Here is a 27,026-nt window from a genome sequence, read left to right as displayed (position 1 = left end):
GCCGTTCCTCATAAGGCATCGTTTCCAGGCTTTTGACCATTTTGGTTGCCCTCCTCTGGACACGTTCCAGTTTGTCAGTGTCCTTCTTGAACTGTGGTGCCCAGAACTGGACACAGTACTCCAGGTGAGGTCTGACCAGAGCAGAATACAGTGGCACTATTACTTCCCTTGATCTAGATGCTATACTCCTATTGATGCAGCCCAGAATTGCATAGGCTTTTTTAGCTGCCGCGTCACACTGTTGGCTCATGTCAAGTTTGTAGTCAACCAAGACTCCTAGATCCTTTTCACATGTACTACTCTCAAGCCAGGTGTCACCCATCTTGTATTTGTGCCTCTCATTCTTTGAAGTTTCTCAGCCCTATTCACCTCACAGAGTGTTTGCTGTGGGGGAAGAAGGGAAAGGAGATTGTTAGCCGCTTTGAGACTCCTTAGGGTAGTGATAAAGCAGGATATCAAATCCAAACTCTTCTCTTCTTATTTATACTTATTTATACTGGGTTACCCAAGTAACTCTGGGTAGAGAGATAGATGATAGATGATAGATAGATAGATAGATGATAGATAGATAGATAGATGATAGATAGATAGATAGATAGATAGATAGATGATAGATAGATAGATAGATATTTAGATATAAAGGTGAAGGACCCCTGGCAGTTAAGTCCAGTCGCAGATGACTCAGGGGTTGCGGTGCTCATCTCGTTTTACAGGCCGAGGGAGCCGGCATTTGTCCACAGACAGTTTTTCAGGGTCATGTGGCTAGCATGACTAAGCTGCTTCTGGCACAACGGAACACTGAAACCAGAGCAACGCACGGAAACACTGTTTACCTTCCCGCTGGAGCGGTACCTATTTATCTACTTGAACCTCTTTTTTTTGGCGTGATTTCAAACTGCTAGGTTGGCAGGAGGTGGGACCGAGCAACGGGAGCTCACCTTGTCATGGGAATTTGAACCGCCGATCTTCTGATTGGCAAGCCCAAGAAGCTCAGTGGTTTAGACCACAGTGCCACCTGAGTCCCATATATATACACACAGCGGTACCGCGGGTTAGAAACTTAATTCGTTCCAGAGATCCGTTCTTAACCTGAAACCGTTCTTAACCTGAGGCACGCTTTCACTAATGGGGCATTCTGCTGCCACCATGCCACTGGCGTGCGATTTCCGTTCTCATCCTGAGCCAAAGCTTGTAACCCGAGGTACTACTTCCTGTTTAGCAGAGTTTGAAACCTGAAGTTTGTAACCCGAGGTACCACTGTGTGTGTGTGTTTGTGTACACACACACACACACACACAATCAGTGCTTTTTTCAGGGGGACGCATACCCCTAAACATTTTGTGAATGTAATGGGAGAAGAAACTTTTTATTTATTTATTTATTTAATTAGTTTCTTCTCTAGCATTGTGAATTGTCTGTTTCATTGCTACCACTGATGGTGGCCTCAATTACTGCCATGGTGTTTCCTGAGTCACAGATGGAAGCGGGCGTTTAATGTGTGAAGCAGTGTGGAATGTGGATGTGTGATAAAATGAGGTAATGTGAGATAATGCATGTTCTTTGTACTTTTGTCCATTTACTTTATTTATTTTTCTGGATTTGACCTATAAAATGGTGATTTTCTTGAGTCAAAATGAGAGTACCCCTAAACATTTTTAAAGAAAAAAAAAGCACTGAACTTAATAAAACATTAAACATTAAAAAAACTACCCCACACAGAACTCCCTTCAGATGTCTTTTAAAGGTTGTCTAGTTACTTATCTCCTTGGCTCGGGGGTCACATAACTCCATACACTGTAACACTTCTCCGAAGAAAATAGGGACGTCCTAAGGAAAAGCGGGACATTCTGGGATCGAATCAGAAGTCCGAATGGCTTCTGTAAATCTAGGACTGTCCCTGGAAAATAGAGACATTTGGATGGTCTGGGAATGACAGCTGTGGAAAGGGGTTATTGAACTCAGGAGCTGGTTACAGGTTTTTCACAGCTGGCCACAGTGAGGATGAATTGCTCCAGGATAATGGAGTAGATGGTCCTTTGGCCTGATCCTGCAGGCGTCTTCTTAAGTGAGTTGCACTGCACTGAAACTCTGCTCTGGTCTTCCCAGGGCATCTGGTTGGCCACTCTGAGAACAGAATGTTGGACAAGATGGGCCTTTGGCCTGACCCAGCAACATCTTCTGATGTTCTTATGAGAGTCCTATTACACGATGTTCTTCTCTGAGTATCCTTTGGGGACCTGGTGTCACAGACTGCCTGAAGAGGAATGGTGGGAGGCACCAGCTGGTGGACCTCCAAGGGACCCCCCAGGGGAAGAAGGCCCAGGGCCAGGGAACTGATGGTGGAACGAAGACAAGTGGTCAGAGGGAGAAGAGGAAGAAGACTGGGAGGAGGAGGTGACAGAAGCTGTAGAGGCAACAGGGTTTAGTGAGCAGGAAGAGGCTGGGGCAGAGTGCAGTCCAGAATCAGACGTAGGAGAGGAGGGGGGGTCAGGAAACAGAGATGGGGCAGGCTGCTGCAGAATCCAGGGAATCGCCCTCTCTTGCTGTGGTCAGCTCCCAGAACATGTAGCAGAATGAAGAGGGCGGAGCAACAAGAGACTAGACAAAGGAGCCAGAGATTTGGGAAGGACCCTGTGAAGGAGTCTTAGGGAACAGTGGGAAGGCCCTCACAAGTGCCTTATTGGGGAAGACCTATTGGGAACAGTTGCTGTGATCACTAGTGAAATATACTCGGAGTCCTGTAGTGATTTCATGCCCTTTATTGTAGCTTGTAAAACAGTGATTTAATTCCCCCCCCCCAAACCTCAGGCTTTAATAATAATAATAATAATAATAATAATAATAATAATAATAATTTATTATTTATACCCCGCCCATCTGGCTGGGTCCCCCCAGCCACCCTGGGCGGCTTCCAACAAAACACTAAAATATTATAACCTATTAAACATTTAAAGCTTCCCTAAACAGGGCTGCCTTTAGATGTCATCTAAAAGTTTGGTAGTTATTTTTCTCTTTGACATCTGGTGGGAGGGTGTTCCACAGGGCGGGTGCCACTACGGAAAAGGCCCTCTGCCTGGTTCTCTGTAACTTGGCATGTCGCAGCGAGGGAACCGCCAGAAGGCCCTCAGCGCTGGACCTCAGTGTCTGGGCTGAACGATGGGGGTGGAGACGCTCCTTCAGGTATTTACACAATGAATCCCGTCTGATTGGCTGATTCTGCTTCCCTCCTGGAGCCTGATTGGTCTTTTCCTGCAGGCCCATCAGCATTCTAGGATCCTACCAGCCTAATAGGCTGATTAACGTCCTCCTGGAGCCTGAATGGTCTTTTCCTGCAAGCCAATCAGTTGTTGCATTCTAGGATCCTACTTGCCTATTGTTGTAGGATCCAAGCTTAGTACATAACAACCAGTTTTGGATTCTTTGAATGAAGAATTAATTTCAACGACACGGGGTGTTTTATTGCTGACTTACTCCTGTCTCTGGCACCTGATATCTACCTGGCCTCTATGAAAACAGGATGTTGGTCTACAGAGGCCATTGGCTTGACGCAGCAGCCTCTTCTTATCTACATGGCACACTTCAAATATCCTCTACCTCTGCAAGTCTCCTCTCTCCCTGCCCTTCGTCAGGAGCCTCAGCAGGAGGTGATGTTTTTGTTCCCTTTCTCAATCTGCCAGTGACTTTTATAGAAAGAAACACGAGACCTTTTCCCTTTCTTTCTTTTTAATTGCAGCTGCAACATGTTGTGTGGTGGATTTCACATCCTGCCTGATGGAGATGCATTATGTACCTCCCAATCACCACACTTTCTAATTCTATCCTTTCAAATAACTTCTCTTAATTTCAATCCCATCAACGTGACAACAATTACGCCATTTGGTTCAGCTTTTCCTGGATTCGCTGGCTGTTTTAAGGCCTGGAAATAGTACAGCTTCGGCAGGCCTGATTGCATATAAATAGATTCATGTTGCTTATTTAAAGAGAAAAGGATGAATGAGAGAAGGGAGGAAGGGAGGAAAGGAGGGAGGGAGGGAGGGAGGGAGGAAGGAAGGAAGGAAGGAAGGAAGGAAGGAAGGAAGGAAGGAAGACTGAAAGAACTTGGCTCATGCTGGGATAGCTCAGTACAGAAGGAGGCTCTGAATCTCAGTATAGTGGATTCAAGCCCCACACAGAATCATAGAGTTCGAAGGGACCCTGAGGGTCATTTAGACCAACCCCCTACAATGTAGGAATCTCAGCTAAAGCATCCATGACAGATGGGCACCCAACCTCTGCTTAAAAACCTCCGATGAAGGACAGTCAACCACCTTCCGAAGGAGTCTGTTCCACCGTTGAAAAGCTCTTCCTGATGGAGTATCCTTTTTTTGTAACTTGAATTCATTGGTTCAGGTCCTACTCTCTGGAGCAGGACAGCATCTTCCATGTGACTGACAGTGCTTTAGATACGTGTAGATGACATATCTACCCTTTCCCAGGCTCAACATACCCAACTTCCTCAACTTTTCCTCATAAGTCTTTTTATAATATTTTTTATTGATTTTCATCATGGAAAATGCATATCACACCACATTACAACTTTAACAAATTTTCTCATTTTTGGACTTCCTTCAGCCTCTCTGACAATCATCCAAATTAAACTTTTTGATTACACATTTCCTAAATTAGCTATTGCCTTCTAACAAACCCTTCCACACCTATTTTTCTTTTTTACAATATTTCTTAGGTTTTTACAGAGCTTCTTTAAATGCCACTAACGTTATTTCATTGCCACTTATGCATTCCCAATATTCCACTAACTTTCCCCAGTCCTCGATGAACTTTTGATCTCGTAGATATCTGATCTTCCCTGTTAGTTTATCAAGTTCTGCATAGTCCATCAGCTTCATTCTCCACCCCTCCAATGTTGGTACTTGTTCTTGTTCCCAGTTCTGGGCCAGTAATATTCTTGCCGTTGTTACCGCATATTGGAAAAGTTTACAATCCTTTCTATTTATTTCATTTCCTATAATCCCTAAAAGAAAGGCCTCTGGTTTCTTAACAAATGTATATTTCAATATTTTTTTCAATTCATTATATATCAATTCCCAGAAGCTCTTCACTTTCTTACATTCCCACCACATATGGTAAAAAGTACCATCCTTTTCTTTGCATTTCCAACATGTTTTATACATTTTTGCAAGTTTTACCGGTGTAATATACCATCTGTAAATCATTTTCATAACATTTTCCTTGAACGCAGTACATGCGGTAAATTTGATATTTTCGTTCCATAATTTAATCCAATCATTAAATTGTATATTATATCCAAAATCTCTGGCCCAATGTATCATAACAGATTTAACTTCTTCATCCTTTGTATGCTATTCCAGCAATATCTTATACATATCTCCTCTTTCCCAAGCTCAACATACCCAACTCCCTCAACTGTTCCTCATCAGTCTTGGCTTCCAGACCCTCGATCATCTTGTTCGCCCTCGTCTGCACACATTCCAGCTTCTCAAGATCCTTCTTAAATTGCCATGCCCAGAACTGGACACAGGACTCGAGGTGTGGTCTGACCAAGGCAGAATAAATTGGTACTATTCCTTCCCTTGACCTGGACCTTCTATTGTTGCAGCCAATTAGCTTTTTTTTTTTTTTTGCTACTGCATCACACTGTTGACTCATGTGAAGCTTGTGGGCTGCTAAGACCCCTAGATCCTTTTCACATGTACGGTACTACTGGCAAGCCAGGTGTCCCTCATCTTATATTGGTTCAGTTGGTGCAGCTCATCCAGCCATGGAAGTCTGAATTCATTTAAAGTAGCTTGACATTGCCACCATGAGTTTGACCAAACTGCAGGAGGCAGTGGAAGACAGGAGTTCCTGGCGTGCTCTGGTCCATGGGGTCACAAAGAGTCGGACATGACTAAATGACTAAACAACAACAACAGACATTGCCTTGCCACCTCCTTTTCTATGTTGAGCTGAAATTCCCTCCTTACACCATTTATTCCGTTATCACCAGGTTGGGCATCACTTTCCATTTGAGTTAAGACAGCAAAAAAGTATATGTTGAGCAGTTCCGCCTTCTCTCTGGGGAGTAAAGAGCGCTGACTGGCCAGAAAACAGAAGACTAGCAGAAAAGTCTCTCTGAGCCTCTGTAAATTCAAGCGGATTAGGGAAGAATGTGGAGAGCAGGAAAGAGTGCAGATTTGAGATTTTGGGGAAAACCCTTTTTAAAAAAATCTCTTGACATTCCGCTTGGGAGTCGGCCAGAGTGACTGGGAAAACCCAATCAGATGGGCAGGGTATAAATAAATTATTATTATTATTATTATTATTATTATTATTATTATTATTATTATTAGTGCTGGTTGACTGAATGGACCAGCCTCCACTGATTTTAATTGGGGAGGAGGAAGCAATACAATGAGCACAAACACTAGAATCCCATGACAATTAATTGTTTGCAACCACCCATTAAAGCGATGTTCTCCATTTGCAATCTATATTAATTAACTTGTGGAGCCCTCAACCCCACAGGATCCCAAATCTGTGCATACCACACATTCTTATAAGTCCCCCATTGAAAGGACGTGTTTGATGCTCCACCCAACTTTTCACCTCTGGCCATACCCACCCATCTGACCCCTGAAAGGTTGTCTATGAGGGAATGTGGCCCTTGAGCTACAGAAAGCTTCGTCATCCCAGCTGTACAGTGTGTTGTGCATTTTTTAATAGAACATTGCTGGAGGTTCCAACAAAGGAAGGATGGCTTTTCAAAACGATGGAGTACGCAAAATTGGTGAGATAAACAGCAAAGATTAGTGACCGAAATGACGGGAAATTCCTTGAGGGCTGGAAACGTTTCATTGAGTATTATTATGAGATGAAAACGTGAGCAGGATTTGAAATATGAGCAGCAGTGTTAATATACACTGGTACCTCAGGTTACATACACTTCAGGTTACATACGCTTCAGGTTACAGACTCCGCTAACCCAGAAATAGTGCTTCAGGTTAAGAACTTTGCTTCAGGATGAGAACAGAAATCGGGCTCCGGCGGCGCGGCGGCAGCGGGAGGCCCCATTAGTTAAAGTGGTGCTTCAGGTTAAGAACAGTTTCAGGTTAAGAACGGACCTCCGGAATGAATTAAGTACTTAACCTGAGGTACCACTGTATTAAGATAAATACATTAGAGAGGATGTATTGAATATTATATTATATGTAAAATATACAGCATTTAAGGGTATTCAACGCGGAAGGGAAGTCAATGGAGAAAGCAATTTACGGTCTGTACAGTTTTTTTTCTTGAGAAATCAATAAAAAAGATTTCTTTTTATTTATTTATTTAAAAGAACATTACAGTGATAGCAATAGCAATAATAATCATTATTCCTGTCTTTCTACTACTGCTGGTAAGATGGTAATGAAGATGGTGCTTTTGCTCACCTGTGAGGACTGGAGCCTGCAGGGAGAATTGCTCCTTGAAAGCCGAGCTGAGAAGTGTGTATCTTAGAGGCGGTGCTTGATTGGTGTGGATCGTCAGCCGTGTGCCGGCAGGGACAGAATCTCCTGCCGCGACTGAAGATGCTGCTAACTTTCTGCTCGCTGTTCTTCCCCTTGGTAAGTGAATCCATTGTTTGCCTTTCCAGAGAATGAAATCCTTAGGCAGCCTGCTCCTCTTTGGCAGAAGCTGGTTTGTGCCTTTGCAAAGTGTCAGCTTATTCCTTCTTTAGGAGCCCTTAAAAGCCTCCGGGCATCCTGCAGTGCTCCATTGATGCGGTTTAAGAAGAGTTAAATAGGCAGATCACTGCTCTTTCATTGCAGTTTTGAGAGGGGAACAGACAGAAGTGGGTTGAGGTCATCGGTTAGCGAGGACTGTAGAGGTGTGATCTTAGGAACCGGGAGTGTGGCATATTGTTGTTGTTTATTCGTGTCCGACTCTTCGTGACCCCATGGACCAGAGCACACCAGGCACTCCTGTCTTCCACTGCCTCCCGCAGTTTCGTCAAACTCATGCTGGTAGCTTTGAGAACAATGTCCAACCATCTCGTCCTCTGTCATCCCCTTCTCCTTGTGCCCTCCATCTTTCCCAACATCAGGGTCTTTTCCAGGGAGTCTTCTCTTCTCATGAGGTGGCCAAAGTACTGGAGCCTCAGCTTCAGGATCTGTCCTTCCAGTGAGCGCTCAGGGCTTATTTCCTTCAGAATGGAGAGGTTTGATCTTCTTGCAGTCCATGGGACTCTCAAGAGTCTCCTCCAGCTCCATACTTCAAAAGCATCAATTCTTCTGAAATCAGCCTTCTTGATGGTCCAGCTCTCACTTCCATACATCACTACTGGGAAAACCATAGCTTGAACTATACGGACCTTTGTTGGCAAGGTGATGTCTTTGCTTTTTTGATGTCTGATGTCTCTGGCATGAGAAGCTGGCAATTATTCTCAGGTGAATTCATACAGGGAGCAAGGACACAACGGGGCACGTCTATGTGTGTTGTGCCAGCAGCTGAGGTTATCAGACGCTTTGCCGCTTCCACTCTCAACTATGGCTTAAATAATTGTTGCCGCTGCTGAACTTCTGCTGTGGAGACAGCGTTTGTCTTTGTCTGATGGCTCAAGGAGCACTAGGCAGGCCAAACCCCAATGATGGGGGTCACCACCACGGACGCTTCTTTTTACTGGTAATTTTAACAGAAGGAGAAATGGGGGAGAGAAGAGAATGGAGAAAGCAGAAGGGAGAGGGGCAGAAATGCAGAGAAGACAAATATTGGTAATGGAGTCTCATCTTTCAGGATGGGTTTAAAAATGGATATTCAGAACTATTATTATTATTATTATTTATACCCTGCCCATCTGGCTGGGTCTCCCCAGCCACTCTGGGTGGCTTCCAACAAAGTATTAAAATACAGTGATCTGTTAAACATTAAAAGCTTCCCTAAACAGGGCTGCCTTCATGTCTTCTAAAAGTCTGGTAGTTGTTCTTCTCTTTGACATCTGGTGGGAAGGTGTTCCACAGGACGGGTGCCACTACTGAGAAGGCCCTCTGCCTGGTTCTCTGTAACTTGGCTTCTCGCAATGAGGGAACCACCAGAAGGCCCTTGGAGCTGGACCTCAGCATCCGGGCAGAATGATGGGGGTGGAGACGCTCCTTCAGGTATACTGGACCGAGGCTGTTTAGGGCTTTAAAGGTCAGCACCAACGCTTTGAATTGTGCTTGGAAACTATCTGAATATCTAACGCAAGAATCGCAGAATTGTAGAATTGGGCGGGACCCTGGGGTTCATCTAGCCCAGTGTTTCTAAACTTGGGTCTCCAGCTGTTTTTGGACTACAATCCCCATTATCCCTGACCACTGGTCTTACTAGCTAGGGATGATGGGAGCTGTAGTCCAGAAACAATCGCAGACCCAAGTTTGTGAAACACTGGTCAAGTCCAAACCCCCGTCAATGAAGGAATCTCAACTAAAGCATCCATGATGGGTGGCCATCCAACCTCTGCTTAAAACCCTCCAAGGAAGGATGGTCCACATCTTCCTGAGGCTCAGACCAATGGGATCAGACCAACACTCTGTTTCTCACAGTGGCCAGCCAAATGCCTGTGGGAAACCTGTGGTCAGGATTCGAGCGCAAGAGCTGTCTCCCTTCCTGCCGTTTACAGCAACTGGGATTCAGGAGGAAAGCGTGGAGGCAGAGCATAGTCATTATGGCTAGCAGCCATCGATAATTGCCCTTTCTTCCTTCGTGAATTTGTCCAATCCTCTTTCGAAGGCACCCAACTCGGTGGCCTTCGCTGCCTCCTTTAGGAGTGAGTTCCAGAGTTTAAAGTAAATTACTAAAGGCAGATCTGGTTCACTCACTGGAAACCCAGCTAGATGGGTGGGCTATGATTAATAAATTATTATTATTATTATTATTATTATTATTATTATTATTATTATTATTAGATGCGGGTGGCACTGTGGGTTAAACCACAGAGCCTAGGACTTGCCAATCAGAAGGTCGGCGGTTCGAATCCCCGTGACAGGGTGAGTTCCCGTTGCTCAGTCCCTGCTCCTGCCAACCTAGCAGTTCAAAAGCATGTCAAAGTGCAAGTAGATAACTAGGTTATCCGGCAGGAAGGTAAATGGCGTTTCCATGCGCTGCTCTGGTTTGTCAGAAGCGGCTTAGTCATGCTGGCCACATGACCCGGAAGCTGTATGCCTGCTCCCTCAGCCAATAAAGTGAGATGAGCGCCGCAACCCTAGAGTTGGCCATGACTGGACCTAATGGTCAGGGGTCCCTTTACCCCTTTACCCTTTACCTATTATTATTATTATTATTATTATTATTATTATTATTATTATTATTGATTTATTTTTCTTGTTCCCTGAGATCCACAGGCTCTTCTGTACTTAGAAGTGCTGCTAGTGAACTTGCTTGAATTCAGGAAACTTCCACATCACGATTGCTTTCTGCACTCACATTCCTTTAGGGATCAATGGCGACCTCATTCCTATTTTTCTCTCTTCTGATAACAGTAGAGCCTAATTCATCCTTCTTCTTCTTTTAAGCTTTCTTGAGTCCAAGTAGTGGTTTCCTTGAATGCATGGCAAAAATGAGAGAGAGTTTTAAATCAAAATATTGTTTCAGTTATGGCTAGATAAGCAAGGGGAGTGGGGCGTTTGTACCCACGCTAGCAATGATGACAGGTTTTTGTTTTTTTCACTTCGGCCTCCTTAAGAAGGAGTTTGAACAGATTTCTTGGGCTCACTTGGGTGTTTGTAAGCGGAACGTTGTGACATTTGCGTTTCGGGAAAAACAGGTTTTTGGCTCAAATTCAATTCCCGTCTTCTCAGAAAAGGGTGAGCCGTTTCTGAACACACACACACACACAAGATACCACAAATTAATACAAGGAAGGAGAGTTAAAATAAGAAATCTGGACATGAAAATCTAGAAAAGGGCATTCACAGGAGCCTGATTGCCCAAGCCCTGACTGAGGTAAAAAATCGACAGCACAGGAGTTTGGCAGCCAGTCAGAATCCATTTCTGAAGGCCCTGTATTTTTTAAGGCCTGGAAGTACATCTGGAAACCTAAAGGAAACTGTCAGGGAGACAAAGGCATACCCATTTCTCAGCAGAAAAATGGGCACTGCCCCCAATCTCCTCCCCAAAATAGGCAAAGCACAAAGCCCTCCAAAGCAAATAAAATATTGGCAATGAAAGGGGAAGGGTAGCCCCCCAGAATAGGCAACCCTCCAATCTACCCGCATACAAATACTTACATACAGTGGTCCCTTGGTTCTGAAACGTAACCCATTCCAGAAGTCCGTTCCAAAACCAAAGCGTTCCCAAATCAAGGAGCGCTTTCCCATGGAAAGTCATGCAAAATGAATTAATCCATTCCAGACTTTTAAAAACAACCCCTAAAACAGCAATTTAACATGAATTTTGCTATCTAACGAGACCATTGATCCATGAAATGAAAGCAATCAACAATGTGCTGCAGTCACACAATCAATCAATCAATCAATCAGTAGCTGAACTGGGTTCCACACAGTCACACACAAAAAAGAGCCGTGAAAAAAATAACTCAAAATAAATAGCAAAAACAGACGGACCTCTGCGTAATACTCAGAACAGAAGTGTTGTACTCAAATTGGAAGCGTAACACTCAAAACGGAGCATGTTCGGCTTCCGAAAAATGTTCGCAAACCGGAATACTTACTTCTGGGTTTGCAGTGTTTGGGTTCCTAGTTGTTTGAGTACCAAGGCGTTTGAGAACCAAGGTATCACCGTACATCAAAGCAAGTGACTTTGGCCAAATCAACAATAATTCAGCCTAACCCATCTAACAGCAGGGCTGTTGTGGGAATGAATTAAAAGCCGACGCATGGACACTCCCATGTGGGACCAATCATTCAGCCTTGCCTACTTTGCAGGGTTGGTGTGAGCCTCAAGTTATAGGACTGTGCAAAGACAGAGACATCCTGATCTGGTTTGTGGGACCGATCCTTCAGCCTAGCCAATTTGTAGGTCCAGATTGGTCCCTGCGTTCTGCCAAACCCATGAAACCCACTCCTCTCGCATGGCAGCCCCCAGCCATTGCCCCCCCCCTCTCTCTCGGTTTCCTTTGTCTGCCTGAGCAATTTCTGCCTGCATGGGTGGTTGCATCTGAATGCCTGACGAGCGCACCTAGTAATTATCATTACTCTTAATGCCTTTGAACACGTGAAGCACTTTTGACAGCTATTAACTTTTAATTGGGATGACAAAAAGAGTCACGGAACATGTCAGAAACCTGACGTGGAAGCGTTAGGTACAAAAGTGAAGTTTCCTCTCTTCTCCACCCAGCCAGGGGGCGGTTGGGGGTGGCGGGCGGAGATCGACAAAGCATCATGACTGGCGTGGGAGAAAATGAGAAGAGCATCTCAGGGTCACCTCCACAGCGTGAGAGGGCCAGGGGCCCATGTCCTCTTGGGAAGCAATAGAGATATTGATCCGAGTGAGGGGGCGGGATGCAGATTTATTGATTGACTGCAATGTTGTCACAGGACGATGCACATCAGAATAAATTAATTAACACCTCATCATAGAATTTAGGGACGTGGGTGGTACTGTATGTTAAACCACAGAGCCTAGGAATTGCCGATCAGAAGGTCGGCAGTTCGAATCCCCGCAATGGGGTGAGCTCCGGTTGCTCGGTCCCTGCTCCTGCCAACCTAGCAGTTTGAAAGCACGTCAAAGTGCAAGAAAATAAATAGGTACCGCTCCGGAGGGAAGGTAAACGGCGTTTCCGTGCGCTGCTCTGGTTCGCCAGAAGCGGCTTAGTCATGCTGAACACATGAGCCGGAAGCTGTACGCCGGCTCCCTCGGCCAATAAAGCGAGATGAGCACCGCAACCCCAGAGTTGGCCAAAACTGGACCTCATGGTCAGGGGTCACTTTATCTTTACCATCATAGAACTGGAAGGGTCATCTATGTGCTGGGCCCGGGGGTAACCCATGAAAAGCGGTTCAGGATCGGTGCAGAATCCAAAGTTTCTGCTAGGAGTCAATCCGACAGTGCCAAGGCAGGACCCGAGGCAGGAAACCAGGCAAGGACAGGTACAGGATCTCAGGCAGGATCTGGCATACAGTAATGTTGCTCCCACAACCTGGGACAGGGTCCAACAGCCTTTTATCTCTGATGGGGTAATGGCCAGTCCTGATCTTCCGGCGACTCACCTCCCTGTCTCGCCCAAAGGCAAGCACTCCTCCTGCGAGTACTCAGGTCTCTCCTTCTCTCAGAACCTAGTCTCTGCAGTCTCTAAAGTTCGGGAGGCGTTGATGGGTTACTAGACCCAGAGGCCGCCTCAGCCTCCCCTGACCAAACCGGTAGTGGAGCAGCTGTAAGTGATGGCCCAGCTGGAGGCAACGAGGTCATTCCCGCATATGGAGCCAGGGCAAGCTCAGGCCCCTGACTCAGCCCAGCTGGTGTTTGCTGCAGGGGAACCTGTGCAGACTGGGACTCTTCAGGATCAGGCTCCAGATTTGGTTCAGGTAATGCCTGAGGCAAAGGATCTGGTGCAGACTGCGTCTCCTCTTGTTCCGAGTCTGAGCCTGAGTCCTAGGCCATTGCCTAGTCCCAGCAATGCAGGAATAACAAACGCAGACATTGAAACAATTCTCATAATTAGCAGAGTTAAAACATGGAAAGGATTTCATCACTGTCAACTTTTAAAAGTCTGTTTTTTTTAAATGGTTTTTTTACTTGGCATCAGAAGGAACATAAAGCGAGGGGCAAGACTCAGAGGGAGAGTCCACAACCTCCCCGAGTGAGACCGTTCCACTGTTGAACAGCTCTTACTGTCAAAAAGTTTTTCTGCATGTTTAGTTGGAATCTCCTTTCTTGCAACTTGGAGCAGTTGGTTTGGGTCCTACCTTCTGGAACAGGAGAAAAAAACTTGCTCCATCTTCCATGGGACAGATCTTTATCTATTTGAAGACAGTTATCATATCTCCTCTTGGTTTCCTCTTTTTCAAACTAAACATATCCAACTCCTTCAACCGTTCCTCATCAGGCTTGGTTTCCATGTACACAAATAAAAAAAATGCAGTTCACCTTCAGAATCTGCACTCCTCTGACTTTTATGATGCAGTCCTCCAGCATGTTTGCACATATTCCTTCAGTGGAGATCTGCATTACAAAATTCAGAGAAGTGTGAATTTTGTAGGATGGCTATGTCTCAGCACACACATTGCTCTGTAAAGTGCAAACTAGGTAGGATCGCTTTGAAATGAGAACTGCATGAAATTTCTCCCCATCCCTAGCCACAGTTTACTGTCATGCCTGAACCCTAAACTTTGATTAATCTTAACCATGGTTTGTTAAAACAAGCTAGCTTCATAAACCTGGAGAAATTCACAAACATCTCTTTCAAAATTCCGCTGGTATTTATTGTAGTCTTGCTGGGCAATATACAATATGAGAGTATGTGGATCTTCTTGCCATGTCCAACTAAATTTTTATCAAAATTCCTTTTGCTACCCTTGAGATCGCTCAGGTGTCTCACATGAGCACCAGACTTAAATCAACCACAGAATTCTACTTAAAATACCTAAGAACCTTCCTGGATCAAACCAAAGGCCTATCTAGGTAATCGTCTGTGGCCCACAGTGGTGAGGTGAACCAGAAAAGCCCACAAAAGCCAACTCTTGGCTACTGTTTCTCCAAGGTTGCTATTCATGGACCTGTTGCCTGTTATCATCCTCCACGAATTTGCCTTACCTCCTTTTCAAGCTCTCCATGTTAGCGGCTATCACTTGTGTTAGTGAGTTCCATGGTTTATTTTTTACTTTTTCATTTATGCTTTTCACATTTATACGTTTCATTAGTTTCACAATCAATTCAACATTTCCAAATTTGACTTCCTTCCCCCTCTTTCTGCGGCTCCTTAAATTATTTTTAAAAATATCTTCTGCCTATCCAAATTCATTTAATTTGCTCATTTAATCATCTGCTGCAAATATATACCGTATTTTTCGCCCTATAGGATGCACTTTTCCCCCTCCAAAAATGAAGGGGAAATGTGTGTGCGTCCTATGGGGCGAATGCAGGCTTTCGCTGAAGCCTGGAGAGTGAGAGGGGTCGGTGCGCACCAACCCCTCTCGCTCTCCAGGCTTCGCGGACCTCTCCGCAAGCAGTAGGAGTGCTCCCGCTGCTTGCGGAGAGTTGCCTGCATGCCGAAGCCTGTGCGCGCTGAGATCAGCGTGTCCAGGCTTTGCAGACCTCTCCGCAAGCAGCGGGAGCCAGCGCTGGGCTCCCACGGCTTGCAGAGAGCTGCTTGTTTGGGGGCTGGGGTCGGGGGAAGCTCAGGCCTCCCCCACCCCTGCGCCTGGGGAAAAAATAATTTCCCCCCCTTTATTTCCCCCCCAAAAAACTAGGTGCGCCTTATGGGACGGTGCGTCCTATAGGGCGAAAAATACGGTACTCTTCTAAAACTGCTGGTTATTACAATAATCCTGCTAATGTTTTTATCTGCTTATAATTTGTCTGTAAATATTCAATAAACCATTCCCATTCTTTTATTTAAAAAGTTTGTTATCTTGATTTCTGCATATTCCATAATTTTTTGTATCCATTCTTCCTTTTCTGGGACTTCTGCTCCTTTCCATTTTGGGGCAAGTAACATTCTTGCTGCTGTAGTAGCATACATAAATAAATTTCTATACAATTTAGGTAGTTCTGTCCCTATAATTCCCAAAAGAAAGGCTTCTGGTTTTTTTTTAAATATATATATAAAAAAGTTATTTTGAACATCCTTTTCAATTCATTATATATCATTTCCCAGTAAGCTTTAACCTGTGAGTTTCTTTTTTTATTTTTTAAAAATACTTTTTATTTATTTTAACATATAAATTATAAAATGTACCACAAAACCTATCACTTATACAATCTTTTTAGACTTCCATCAGCATCTCTGATGATCCACCATTTTAACCACTTCTTATGCATTTCTTAACTTTATATTGCCTTTACATCTCTTAACAAATCATCCTCCCCCTTCTCCATTTTTGCAATACTTCCAATAATACTCCTCACAAAACTTCTTGCAAACCTACAAACATCATCTGATCTTCACAAATACTTTTCAAATAGTGCGTAAATTTACTCCAGTAAATTTCTGGTCCCGTCGGTTTCGAATCCTTCCTGTTAGTTTATCTAGTTCTGCATAGTCCATTAACTTCACCCTCCATTCTTCAATCGTCGGTAATTCTTCTTGCTTCCATTTTTGGGCCAATAATATTCTTGCTGCTGTTATTGCATTAACCTGTGAGTTTCATGGTTTAGCGATGCGCTAGGTGAAGAAGCATCAAACATCAGTTGGAGGTACAAGACATACCCAAACACCCACAAATTTCTTTTTCACCCCTTTTCTTATTTTGCTTGCCTTCCTAAACCATCTCAACATTTTGCTTTGGGTGAAATTTAGGGCCAATGCTCTTGTGCAGAACACATTTACATATTGATATGAGCCGTCGTCTATTATTAAAGCTCAGCTTTAAGAAGTGGGATATATTTAACAGTCAGGACTTTGATCTCCGACTCCAGTAATTCAGCCCTCATGGATCTCGGAGCAAGGTTGATATTTTCGGCATTGGTGTTAATTAGATGTTCTACTTTATTTTAATTCCTGGTTATTTAAAACTGATTTGCCAGGCGCAATTAACGTAATGATGAAAGATCAAGGCAATGAATACTGAATATGTATATTATAGTCCTGTAAGAAGAATCTCTCTCATCCAGCAGGGGAGACCACGGTGAAGTAACCGTTTCAGTGTGAGATTTCCCTTGATGAATGCAGAACCACAGAATAGAACATGAATTTGGAACCAAATAAAATTTGGGCGCAGCCAGGACCACAAACCGAGGAGTGACAGCAGTGGGAAAAAAGGGAAAATGTGATAGCAGTTTGGGCAAAAACTTGGTCCCCCAATTTCAAGATAAAAGTTCTTTAAAGCTAACATTCTGGTCAGCCTTAGAACAATCCCCAATAGTTATTTCTTACATTTATATTTCACCTTTTATTCCAAGGAACTCAAGGTTCTACCCTCTCCACTTTATTGCGTGGCGAGTTCCCGCCCCCCACCATGGATAAATAAAGACACAGGACACCAGAATTAAGGTTAAATGGGCGAATTAGGTCACAACTTTATTGATTTCAGGAATGAGAGGCATTGGCTTAGGCATTGGTCCTATCGACTATCCGGCTGCAGCCCATTTGCTGAAGACCGAGAAGGGTTAACACCATAAAGGGGGAGTCCTGCTGAGGCACATCAACTAGGAACTCCCCGGGTCACCGCTCGGGGGCATGCCTTAGGCCCACACCTCTGTAGGCTTCGGACAGGGCCACGCCCCCCAGAGTCCTTTATCAGACCACCCTTCGCTCTTTGGGGGGAGGTGATGGCGTTTCCTCCCCCCCTCACATCCTCTTAACCCCTCCTTACCAATGCCTACCGCCAATGCCGAAGAGTTGTGACGAGTTGCTACCAGGTAGGCGAAAAACCAAATGGCTGAAAATCGCCAATTGGGAAAAATTCCTACCATGCCCCTTGCGGCGACAGACCAAAGTCAATAGCAAAGTCAGAAGTTACAGCATCTCCCTTTCTCAAACTCGGTTCAGCATTTCCCCACATTAATTTGTGAGATTACCTAAGGTCAGGGCCAGATTTAGGTTTGATGAGGCCCTAAGCTACTGAAGGTAATGGGGCCCTTTCTATGTCCAGCTGTCCTTTGTCAACAACAAATTGTCGTTGTTTTGTGTTGAATATATGCTATATAAGAGGGACATGGGTGGCATTGTAGTCTAAGCCACAGAACCTAGGGCTTGCCGATTAGAAGGTTGGCAATTTGAATCCATGCGACGGGGTGAGCTCCTGTTGCTCGGTCCCTGCTCCTGCCCACCTAGCAGTTCGAAAGCACGTCAAAGTGCAAGTAGATAAATAGGTACCGCTCCGGCGGGAAGGCAAATGGCGTCTCTGTGCTCTGCTCTGGTTCTCCAGAAGTGGTTTAGTCATGATGGTCACATGTCCCAGAAGCTGTCTGCGGACAAATGCCGGCTCCCTCGGCCTATAGAGCGAGATGAGCGCACAACCCCAGAGTCGTCTGCGCCTGGACGTAACAGTCAGGGGTCCCTTTACCTATATGCTATATAGTAATTTATGGATCTAATAGGTATCTAAAGCCATTTGCATGTTGCCATGCAACCAGTCCATGCAGAATGTAGGCACCCTATATATAGAAATGAGCAAACCAGTGATATTTTAGGGAGCAGCCTAGCATGCGGGGCCCATGACTTACATCATAGGAGCCTACACAGCACAAAACACAGTTGCTGGGTGTAGGTTTTATTTTATTGGTTTTTTTATCTTATATTTTGGAAATGTACATCTAGGTATTTTTCCCCTTTAATTTTTTTGGTGCCCCGAAGAGAGTGGGGCCCTAAACTATAGCTTGTTTAGTTTATACGTAAATCCGGCACTGCCTAGGGGGCAGCAGAGACCCTCCAAATGTCCCGATTTCCCCAGAATTACAGAAGCGATCCTGGTTTCTGATTTGATCCCTGAATGTCCTGTTTTTCCTTTTTCCTCCCCGCCACACCTCAGAGAACAACTAAAAGCAGTGTGGATGGAAAAACCGACTCCTGTTTATACTGAAAATAAAACACACCAAATGAATGGCATGCGAAACCCTTCTTATAATGTTGAAGAAAAATTATGAAGCAATACACTTTATATTCTTTAACTGCAGTGCTTCCGCAGCCAGCTATTTTAATTTTTTTAAGGAAATGCGTGGAGTGTTTATTCCTTTATTGTAAATGGATCCTTACACTGAAAACCTTTCCATGTCTACTCAGAAGTAAGTCCCATTGTATTCAATAGAGCTTACTCTCAGGTAACTGGGCAAAAACTGGGCAGGCTTACACTGCAATCGTAAGCAATTTTATCCAGAACTAAGTTCCAGTGAATTCAGTAGGATTTACTCTCAGGTATGTTCCTGACACGGGTGGCGCTGTGGGTAAAACCTCAGTGCCTAGGACTTGCCGATCATCAGGTCAGCGGTTCGAATCCCCGCGGCGGGGTGCGCTCCTGTTGCTCGGTCCCAGCGCCTGCCAACCTAGCAGTTTGAAAGCACCTCCGGGTGCAAGTAGATAAATAGGGACCGCTTACTAGTGGGAAGGTAAACGGCGTTCCGTGTGCTGCGCTGGCTCACCAGATGCAGCTTGTCACGCTGGCCACGTGACCCGGAAGTGTCTCTGGACAGTGCTGGCCCCGGCCTCTTAAGTGAGATGGGCGCACAACCCTAGAGTCGGACATGACTGGCCCGTACGGGCAGGGGTACCTTTACCTTTACGTTTATGTTCCTGATCATTCTCACAGTCTTTCGCTGACAGGGACCCAGGGCAGCATACAGCTCAAATTTTATATCCTTCCATTTATCTGTTGAAGGTGTTGTTCACGATCATTCCCTTTCGGTTTTTTTTTATTTACAACAACCTTGTGAGGTAGGTGAGGTGGAGAGGTTGCACTTGGCTCAAGGTGACCGATGGAATTGTGTATATGGCATTTATGTGTGTGGGAAATCAAACAAGGAAAGAAACTTCCTGATGTAGAATAGAATATCCCTATATTCATCTGAGAAATATTGGACGGTATGCACTAGAGGTGTAAACGACGGGCAGATTTTGAAAAAAAAAAAATGGTATCACTGCCTCAAGTTCATCAGTTCGGTTGAATTAATCAAACTGATTAGTTTTAATTGAGTTCTGAATAAATGTGCCATTATTTGTGGCTGTTTTGAATTTTATTGTGGCCTTATCTTCTGTTCTGCTATTCTGAATAGTGCTTTTAATAAGGTAGGGGGCACTGGGGCTGAGTTTCTGCAACCAAGTAGCCCCCCCCCCAAAAAAATTGGGGACCCTTGATTAAGGTCAGGCCAAAGATACGACAACCTTATTTCCCATTCATTTCTCCTTTGAATTTAAGAAGTTGCTTGTGATCTCAGAAAGAGGATTCTATTTTAAAAACCGGGGGGGGGGGGCAGGGGGAATGGAACTGTTGCATCTTAATTCTATCTCTGGCTCCTTCGAAACGCCAGCATAAAAGTATCCCAACAGCAAACAATTTCACATGATTACAGTTCTTGAAAAGCATCTGAAACAGTCAAAGGAGAAGGTGGGGGAGAATACAATTAGATTCCAGCCCAAGCTCTGAATAGGTTCTTTTGAAATGCAAATTGCATTGCCCTTCTCAGAGTCATAATTTTTTTGCTACCGTTGTTGGAAGTCGGTATTCATTTGGTCCATCGCCGTGCGAAAACCCTGCGCTGTCTGGTTTTATTTTATTTATTTATTTTCAGGCGCTTCCATTGACAGCATGACGATGGCCATTTAGAAGTGCATCTTTTTTTCCAATAAAGAGAGGTGCTATTTTCTGGAGGGGTGTGTGTGTAACTTAATATCCCTCCCCCTCCACACACATAGTAAGGGAAAGAAGAAAATTATCTGCTCCTGGTCTAAAATGGAATAAAAAACAAATCTATTTTGGTCTGGGTAGCTCCTCGCATTTTTCTTTTTTGTGTTAGGGTCAAGGTTAGATGCTCTGCAATTCTTCACTATCTCAAATTTGGTGGTCCCAACCCCCACCCAGAAGCCCTCCTCCCTGGGGGGTTGAATTTACTGATGTTATCCTAGAGGGTGCAGTCAAATGGGCCTTAGAAAGCACTGCTAATAACAAGGCCATTGGAAGTGGTGGTATTCCAGCTGAATTGTTTAAAATTTTAAAAGATGATGCTGTTAAGGTGCTACACTCAATAGGCCAGCAAGTTTGGAAAACTCAGCAGTGGCCAAAGGACTGGAGAGGATCAGTCTACATCCCAATCCCAAAGAAGGGCAGTGCCAAAGAATGCTCCAACTACCGCACAATTGCACTCATTTCACACGCTAGCAAGGTTATGCTTAAAATTCTGAAAGGCAGTATGTGGACCGAGAACTCCCAGAAGTGCAAGCTGGATTTCAAAGGGGCGGAGGAACCAGAGACCAAATTGCAAACATGAGCTGGATTATGGAGAAAGCTAGAGAGTTCTGGAAAAACATCTACTTCTGCTTCATTGACTATGCAAAAGCCTTTGACTGTGTCGACCACAGCAAACTATGGCAAGTTCTTAAAGTAATGGGAGTGCCTGATCACCTCATCTGTCTCCTGAGAAATCTCTATGTGGGACAAGAAGCTACAGTTAGAACTGGATATGGAACAACTGATTGGTTCAAAATTGGGAAAGGAGTACGACAAGGCTGTATATTGTCTCCCTGCTTATTTACTTATATGCAGAATTCATCATGCAAAAGGCTGGGCTGGATGAATCCCAATTAAAATTGCTGGCAGAAATATCAACAACCTCAGATATGCAGATGACACAACCTTGATGGCAGAAAGTGAGGAGGAATTAAAGAACCTTTTAATGAGGGTGAAAGAGGAGAGCGCAAAATATGGTCTGAAGCTCAACATAAAAAAACCCAAGATCATGGCCACTGGTCCCATCACCTCCTGGCAAATAGAAGGGGAAGAAATGGAGACAGTGAGAGATTTTACTTTCTTGGGCTCCGTGATCACGACAGATGGTGACAGCAGTCACGAAATTAAAAGACGCCTGCTTCTTCAACGAAAAGCGATGACAAACCTAGACAACATCTCAAAAAGCAGAGACATCACCTTGCCAACAAAGGTCCGTATAGTTAAAGCTATGGTTTTCCCAGTAGTGATGTATGGAAGTGAGAGCTGGACCATAAAGAAGGCTGATAGCCGAAGAATTGATGCTTTTAAATTATGGTGCTGGAGGAGACTCTTGAGAGTCCCATGGACTGCAAGAAGATCAAACCTATCCATTCTGAAGGAAATCAGCCCTGAGTGCTCACTGGAAGGACCAAATGTAAAGCTGAGGCTCCAGTACTTTGGCCACCTCATGAGAAGAGAAGACTCCCTGGAAAAGACCCTGATGTTGGGAAAGATGGAGGGCACAAGGAGAAGGGGATGGCAGAGGACGAGATGGTTGGACAGTGTTCTCGAAGCTACCAGGATGAGTTTGACCAAACTGCGGGAGGCAGTGGAAGACAGGAGTGCCTGGCGTGTTCTGGTCCATGGGGTCACGAAGAGTCGGACATGACTAATCAACTAAACAACAACAACAACAGCTCCTCCCACTTTTTTCTTTGGCCACACCCACCTTTGAGTCTGGACCTGCCCCTTGTCACCACATGACCCTTGGGAAGATTGTGCAGGAAGAAGCTTAGTCCTTTTGTTGGAAAGAGCCCTCAGCCACTGGTTTAGTAACACTAGCATACCCTTTGGAACTCCCTGCCTCTTGAGACCAGGCAGGAAACTTTGCTGTATTCTTTTCTGCACTGGCCTAAAACAGTTTTGCTAAGGCAGGTCTATTGAGACACACAGACATTGCGTGTGTTTTCTCTCTTTTCAGGCGCTTTGATTTCAATCATCTTTTTTTTTTAAAAAATAAACCAAGCGGTATATAAATTCTGTTCAATGAAAATAAGAAATACAACAACAAAATTTATATACCGCTTGGTTTCCCCCCCAAGGAACTAAAAACTACTTAGCAGTTTATGATATAAAGCATTAACATTATCAATAAAAGCAGGTTGTTCAATGAAAATAAGAAATACACTCAGGCGACAAGGTAAAAAGTAAATGAGATTGCTTTAAAAACTGCCTGGCAAAATATGGTTCCAAAAACAATACTTGGTTGTGTTTCAATTAATCTCACAGATATAATGAAAAAAACTGATTTTAATAAATGAATATAGAATATTTGTCACTTAAGAGAAATGTTGAAGCTGCAAAGAGATAGAGGGAAGTCAACTAATAAAGCAGGGATTCAAACTAGTTTTCTGGAACAGAAAGAAAGTGACTGCAAAGAAAGAAAGAAAAGAAGGATTATGAATGTATTTCTTTCTGAGAACCTGGCGTATAGAATATTCAAATTACTGTTGGTATCCTTTGAACAAACTTGTGTCCTTGACTAATTCTTTTTCATTTTTTTATTATTCGCCGTTTTTCTTTCTTTTCCCTTTCCTTTCCTTTCTATATTTTTCCTTTTTTTTGGCTTTTGTCTTTTTAAATATTTGGATGTAATGTTTAACTTATGCTTCCTCTGTAATTTTAAAAAATACAATAAAGATAATAAAAAAGGGGAGGAGGCAAGAAAATAAGAAATATAGTTTCTCTCTTTCTCTCTCCTACCCCTCCTTTTCATCGCAGGTGGCTTCCATCCACCCAGAATGCAGAATATTCCAACAGCTTATGAAAGATGAGAGTCGATGCTTGGGGGGAAACGAAACTCTCTTGCCAGATTTTAAAGGTAACAGGCGTGAGCCCAATCCTATGTAAATATTCCCCAAGATGCAGCAGTAACTTGGGTGGCCCCTGCTGGAACAGATCAGCCGTTGACTTGGTCCAGCGGGCTTTTATTCTGCTGGACCTTTTAAAGCCATTATTCATCATTCTGGATAGTAGGAGTCTTCAATCTGACACTGAGTTTTCTCCTTAGGGTGTTCAGGCGTTTGGGACGGATTAAGTTGCTGGCCCAAAGCTGCTTTTGGAGAGACGGTGACGCTTGCCTGCCCCGGATTTTTTGAAGAAATCACCAGCATACATGGCAAGACCCTTTTTTAAAAAACAAAAAAATCTCCCTCCTTTGTATCTCTCTGTCACAGCTCTTGTGGGTCAGAGAGGGAAATGGTGTGGTTTATTTTTTTTTAAAAAAACTCATTTTTATTTGTTTTTTCCAGTATAGATTTATAACAAAACCAAATACATTTCTGTACACAGAGATTTCCCAGAATCTTGAGACCTCCCCCCTAATGTCAATGTTTTCAACTGCATATTATATCATAATCTGTATTTTATATCTATCCATATTGTCCGTAGTATTTGTTACATTACAAGTGAGATTAGAATCCTCCTGATGCTTTCATCTGCTTACAGTGGTCTCCTAAATAAATTATAAATTTCCCCCGTTCTTTCTTAAAGTTTTTTCCCCAAGAGGGAAGTGGTGAAGATTAAATACAGTGGCGGTGAAGATTGGAGACAAATTCAGTATTTCTCACCTTCACAGGAACCTAGCTAATTTGCAAATCCCGATGTGATCTGAAAACCAGCTATCCTGTGATGTTTGCACTTCCTCAAATTTTATGATGTGTTTCTCAAAAAAAAAGTGTGCAAAAATACACAAATGTTATTTAGACCAGGATGCACATTTTTGTTTACACCCCATCATCATCATCATCATCATCATATCATCATTTCTAAAAAGGTAACGGACCCCTGACAGTTAATATTTTTAGGGGGGGGATCTCAGTCATTTACAACAAATAAAAAAAGTAAACAAAACATAAAATGCATTAGAGTTGGGGAATTAGTGTAGACTGCGTGCAATTTTTTTGGAAATAATATTTGGTTTTAATTGTATTTTTATTGTGAAGGGTGGGTAGAGAATCTCATGAATTAATGAATAAATGAATAGGGCAACATTGCGTCAATTAATGTGTATATTAGGTCTCAAATGCTGATGGATTTTCACAAGTCTTTTTAAAAACTACACAGCTTAAGCCCAGGCTATCTGGAGGACGGTATTCTGCCATAGCATTCTGCCTGGGTTCTGAGTTCTTTAGGGGAGACCCTTCTCTTGGTCTGCCTACCCTCACAGGCACACATGGTGGGGATGCAAGACAGGGCCTTCTCAGTGGTGGCTGCACACAGACTTTGGAACTCTCTTCCTAGAGTGGCTAGACTGGCTCCCTCCTTGTTCCTCTTCCTGCAGATGAAAACTGTTTTATTCCGACAGACTTTTGGGGACTGACTGTTTTTAAGGAAAGGACTTTTAATAGTGCTATTTGGTTTTTTTAGTTTTTATTAACAATTTCAACATAACAAATGATCAAAACAGATCATATTCATTATTGCCCCTCTTTTCCCCCACCCCCCTTGTATAAATCTTATGAAATAAGGTACCTGCCACTTTCCCCAGCTACCAGACACCCTGGTTCATCCCATTAGTGTTTTAGGTTCTCCAGATATTGCCATCTCGATTTACTGGCGACATTGTACTAGGATAGGATGTGTTAACGTTAGAGCTTCACTGTGATATTTTTTCACAGGGTTCCTCCACAGAAATTGCACTCCAGGCCTTTACTGGTCAGAGCCATTCCCCCCATATCCAGTCGCCTGCGGGTTTGAAGAGAGTTTTACAAAGGGGCCAGAAGATCAGGTCAGTCAAGCTTCTAAAACTGCACCTAATATTCTCCCGTTTGGACACCTGAACCAAAACTAGACATGCTGGTGTCTTTCCTGCCAGTGCATTTGCACCGTGCCTGCCCTCTCCATCACTTTGCCCTTGCCCTGTTTGCCTAGAAAGCAGAGCAACGTGGCTGGCAGGTGGCCAAGAGCGTGTGGCCATTGTTCCCCATTAAGTGCCCCGAATCTTCCCCCGTTCAGCTTCCTAGGATGACTTTGGGAGAGTGAGGTGAAGTAAGTGACTGGTGGGGACAACAAGAAGGAGCATCGCTAGGGTGCTGCAGTTCTGAAGGTGGCATCAGCTGGTGGTCCAAAGCATCATTGGGGTCAGATTAGCAATGGGTCTTTTTGGCCCTTGGTCAAATGCCCACGCCAAAGCTAGCCTTGAACAGAAGAGAAACTACTGAATGCAGACGTTGGTCATCCTTAGCCTAGATGCATGAAAACAAGCAAATGTGCATCAAACGTGGAAGGGAAGGTCTTCTTTCATAGTCCTGTGCTGCTCAGTCACAACAGAGCTCAGTGGTGGGAGAAGCCAGCTAAATCTCAGGGGGGCATTGCCTGGAGGCAGAGTACTAAGGTCAGGAGTATCTCAGTTCATGTAGTCAGATGATCTAGTGGTCAAGAAAGCTGAGGGTCTAAGGTCACAAGAAGCAGCAAGATCTGGTTAGGAACGACAAATATTGTTTCCAGCAACAGGCTGAGGTTGGAAACCCTGCTTAAGAAAGCTGGAGCCAGCTGGTTCTCCTCAGGAGCAAGAAGGCTGTTCACCAGCAGGTGGAGTCACTCTGCAGAAGGCTCCTTCAGGCTGCTGTTCAGCAGGTGAAGCCAACTCCTGGCTCATGCCACTTCTTCATGTCCTCTACACAATGTCCTCCTCCTCCATGGTTGCCAAGGGAAATGGGGTTTTAACTCTGAAAGACGTGTCCTCCTCATGTCCCTTCATTTCTTAATGTTCTCTTTCCCTCCACAGAAATCATACTACTCAACATTCTGGCACATCTACACGGCAGGCTATGCAACTTCCCTGGCTTCACTCATTACAGCTCTGCTCATCTTCACCTTCTTCCGGTAAATGCTGAACGTGCCTTTCAGAGGCAGCACCCAGCTCTACACTTATCTCATCCTCCCCTGGGATTTGAACTAAACTGCTTTGCTTCTTAACACATATATATCCCATGATACGTTTGAGTTTTCCTCAAGCCATGTGCTTCTAGGGCCTACAGCTTAGCTGCATCATGTAGGCTTTGCCAGACTTTGATGGAGAGCAGAATAGCTCCGTTGGACTCCATCACAACCCTCCAGACTGCCACAATTTTGCAGGTGGAATTCAAACGTGTACTGGAAAATTAGTTTTTCACATTTAAAGTGGATTAAAGAGCTCAGTCACCCTTGTGCAACAAAACCACTTTAAAAATAGAAACTCCTTTGAGGTTAGGGAAGTGATGGTACGCAGGATGAGACCCTACCTGCCCGCAGACTGTCTCGCCAGAGTGGTGCATGCTCTAGTTATCTCCTGGTGCGACTACTGCAATGCGCTCTATTGTGGGGCTACCTTTGAAGGTGACTCGGAAACTACAACTAATCCAGATAGCAGCAGCTAGACTGGTGACTGGTACTGGCCACCGAGACCATATAACACCGGTCTTGAAAGACCTACACTGGCTCCCAGTACGTTTCCAAGCACAATTCAAAGTGTTGGTGCTGACCTTTAAA

The 27,026-nt window shown here is 44.1% G+C and overlaps 1 protein-coding gene across 1 annotated transcript in view; it reads left to right on the top strand.

Annotated features, from left to right (window-relative positions):
* Positions 1 to 7,442: 7,442 nt before the first annotated feature.
* The window catches only part of LOC309353371 (vasoactive intestinal polypeptide receptor 1-like), a 37,470-nt gene continuing 17,886 nt past the window's right edge, over positions 7,443 to 27,026 (top strand). The window contains exons 1-5 of the mRNA XM_081882787.1: positions 7,443 to 7,607; positions 23,277 to 23,376; positions 23,566 to 23,673; positions 25,175 to 25,284; positions 26,284 to 26,381. Coding sequence (XP_081738913.1) covers positions 7,572 to 7,607; positions 23,277 to 23,376; positions 23,566 to 23,673; positions 25,175 to 25,284; positions 26,284 to 26,381 — 452 coding nt within the window. The 5' untranslated portion in view covers positions 7,443 to 7,571. The remainder of the gene's footprint in view (positions 7,608 to 23,276; positions 23,377 to 23,565; positions 23,674 to 25,174; positions 25,285 to 26,283; positions 26,382 to 27,026) is intronic.

Source organism: Podarcis melisellensis (genome assembly GCF_964234715.1).
Source record: "Podarcis melisellensis genome assembly, chromosome: 12".
Taxonomy (NCBI): domain Eukaryota; kingdom Metazoa; phylum Chordata; class Lepidosauria; order Squamata; family Lacertidae; genus Podarcis; species Podarcis melisellensis.
The sequence above is the reverse complement of the archived record's forward strand: the minus strand, read 5'-3'. Positions and strand labels throughout refer to the sequence as shown.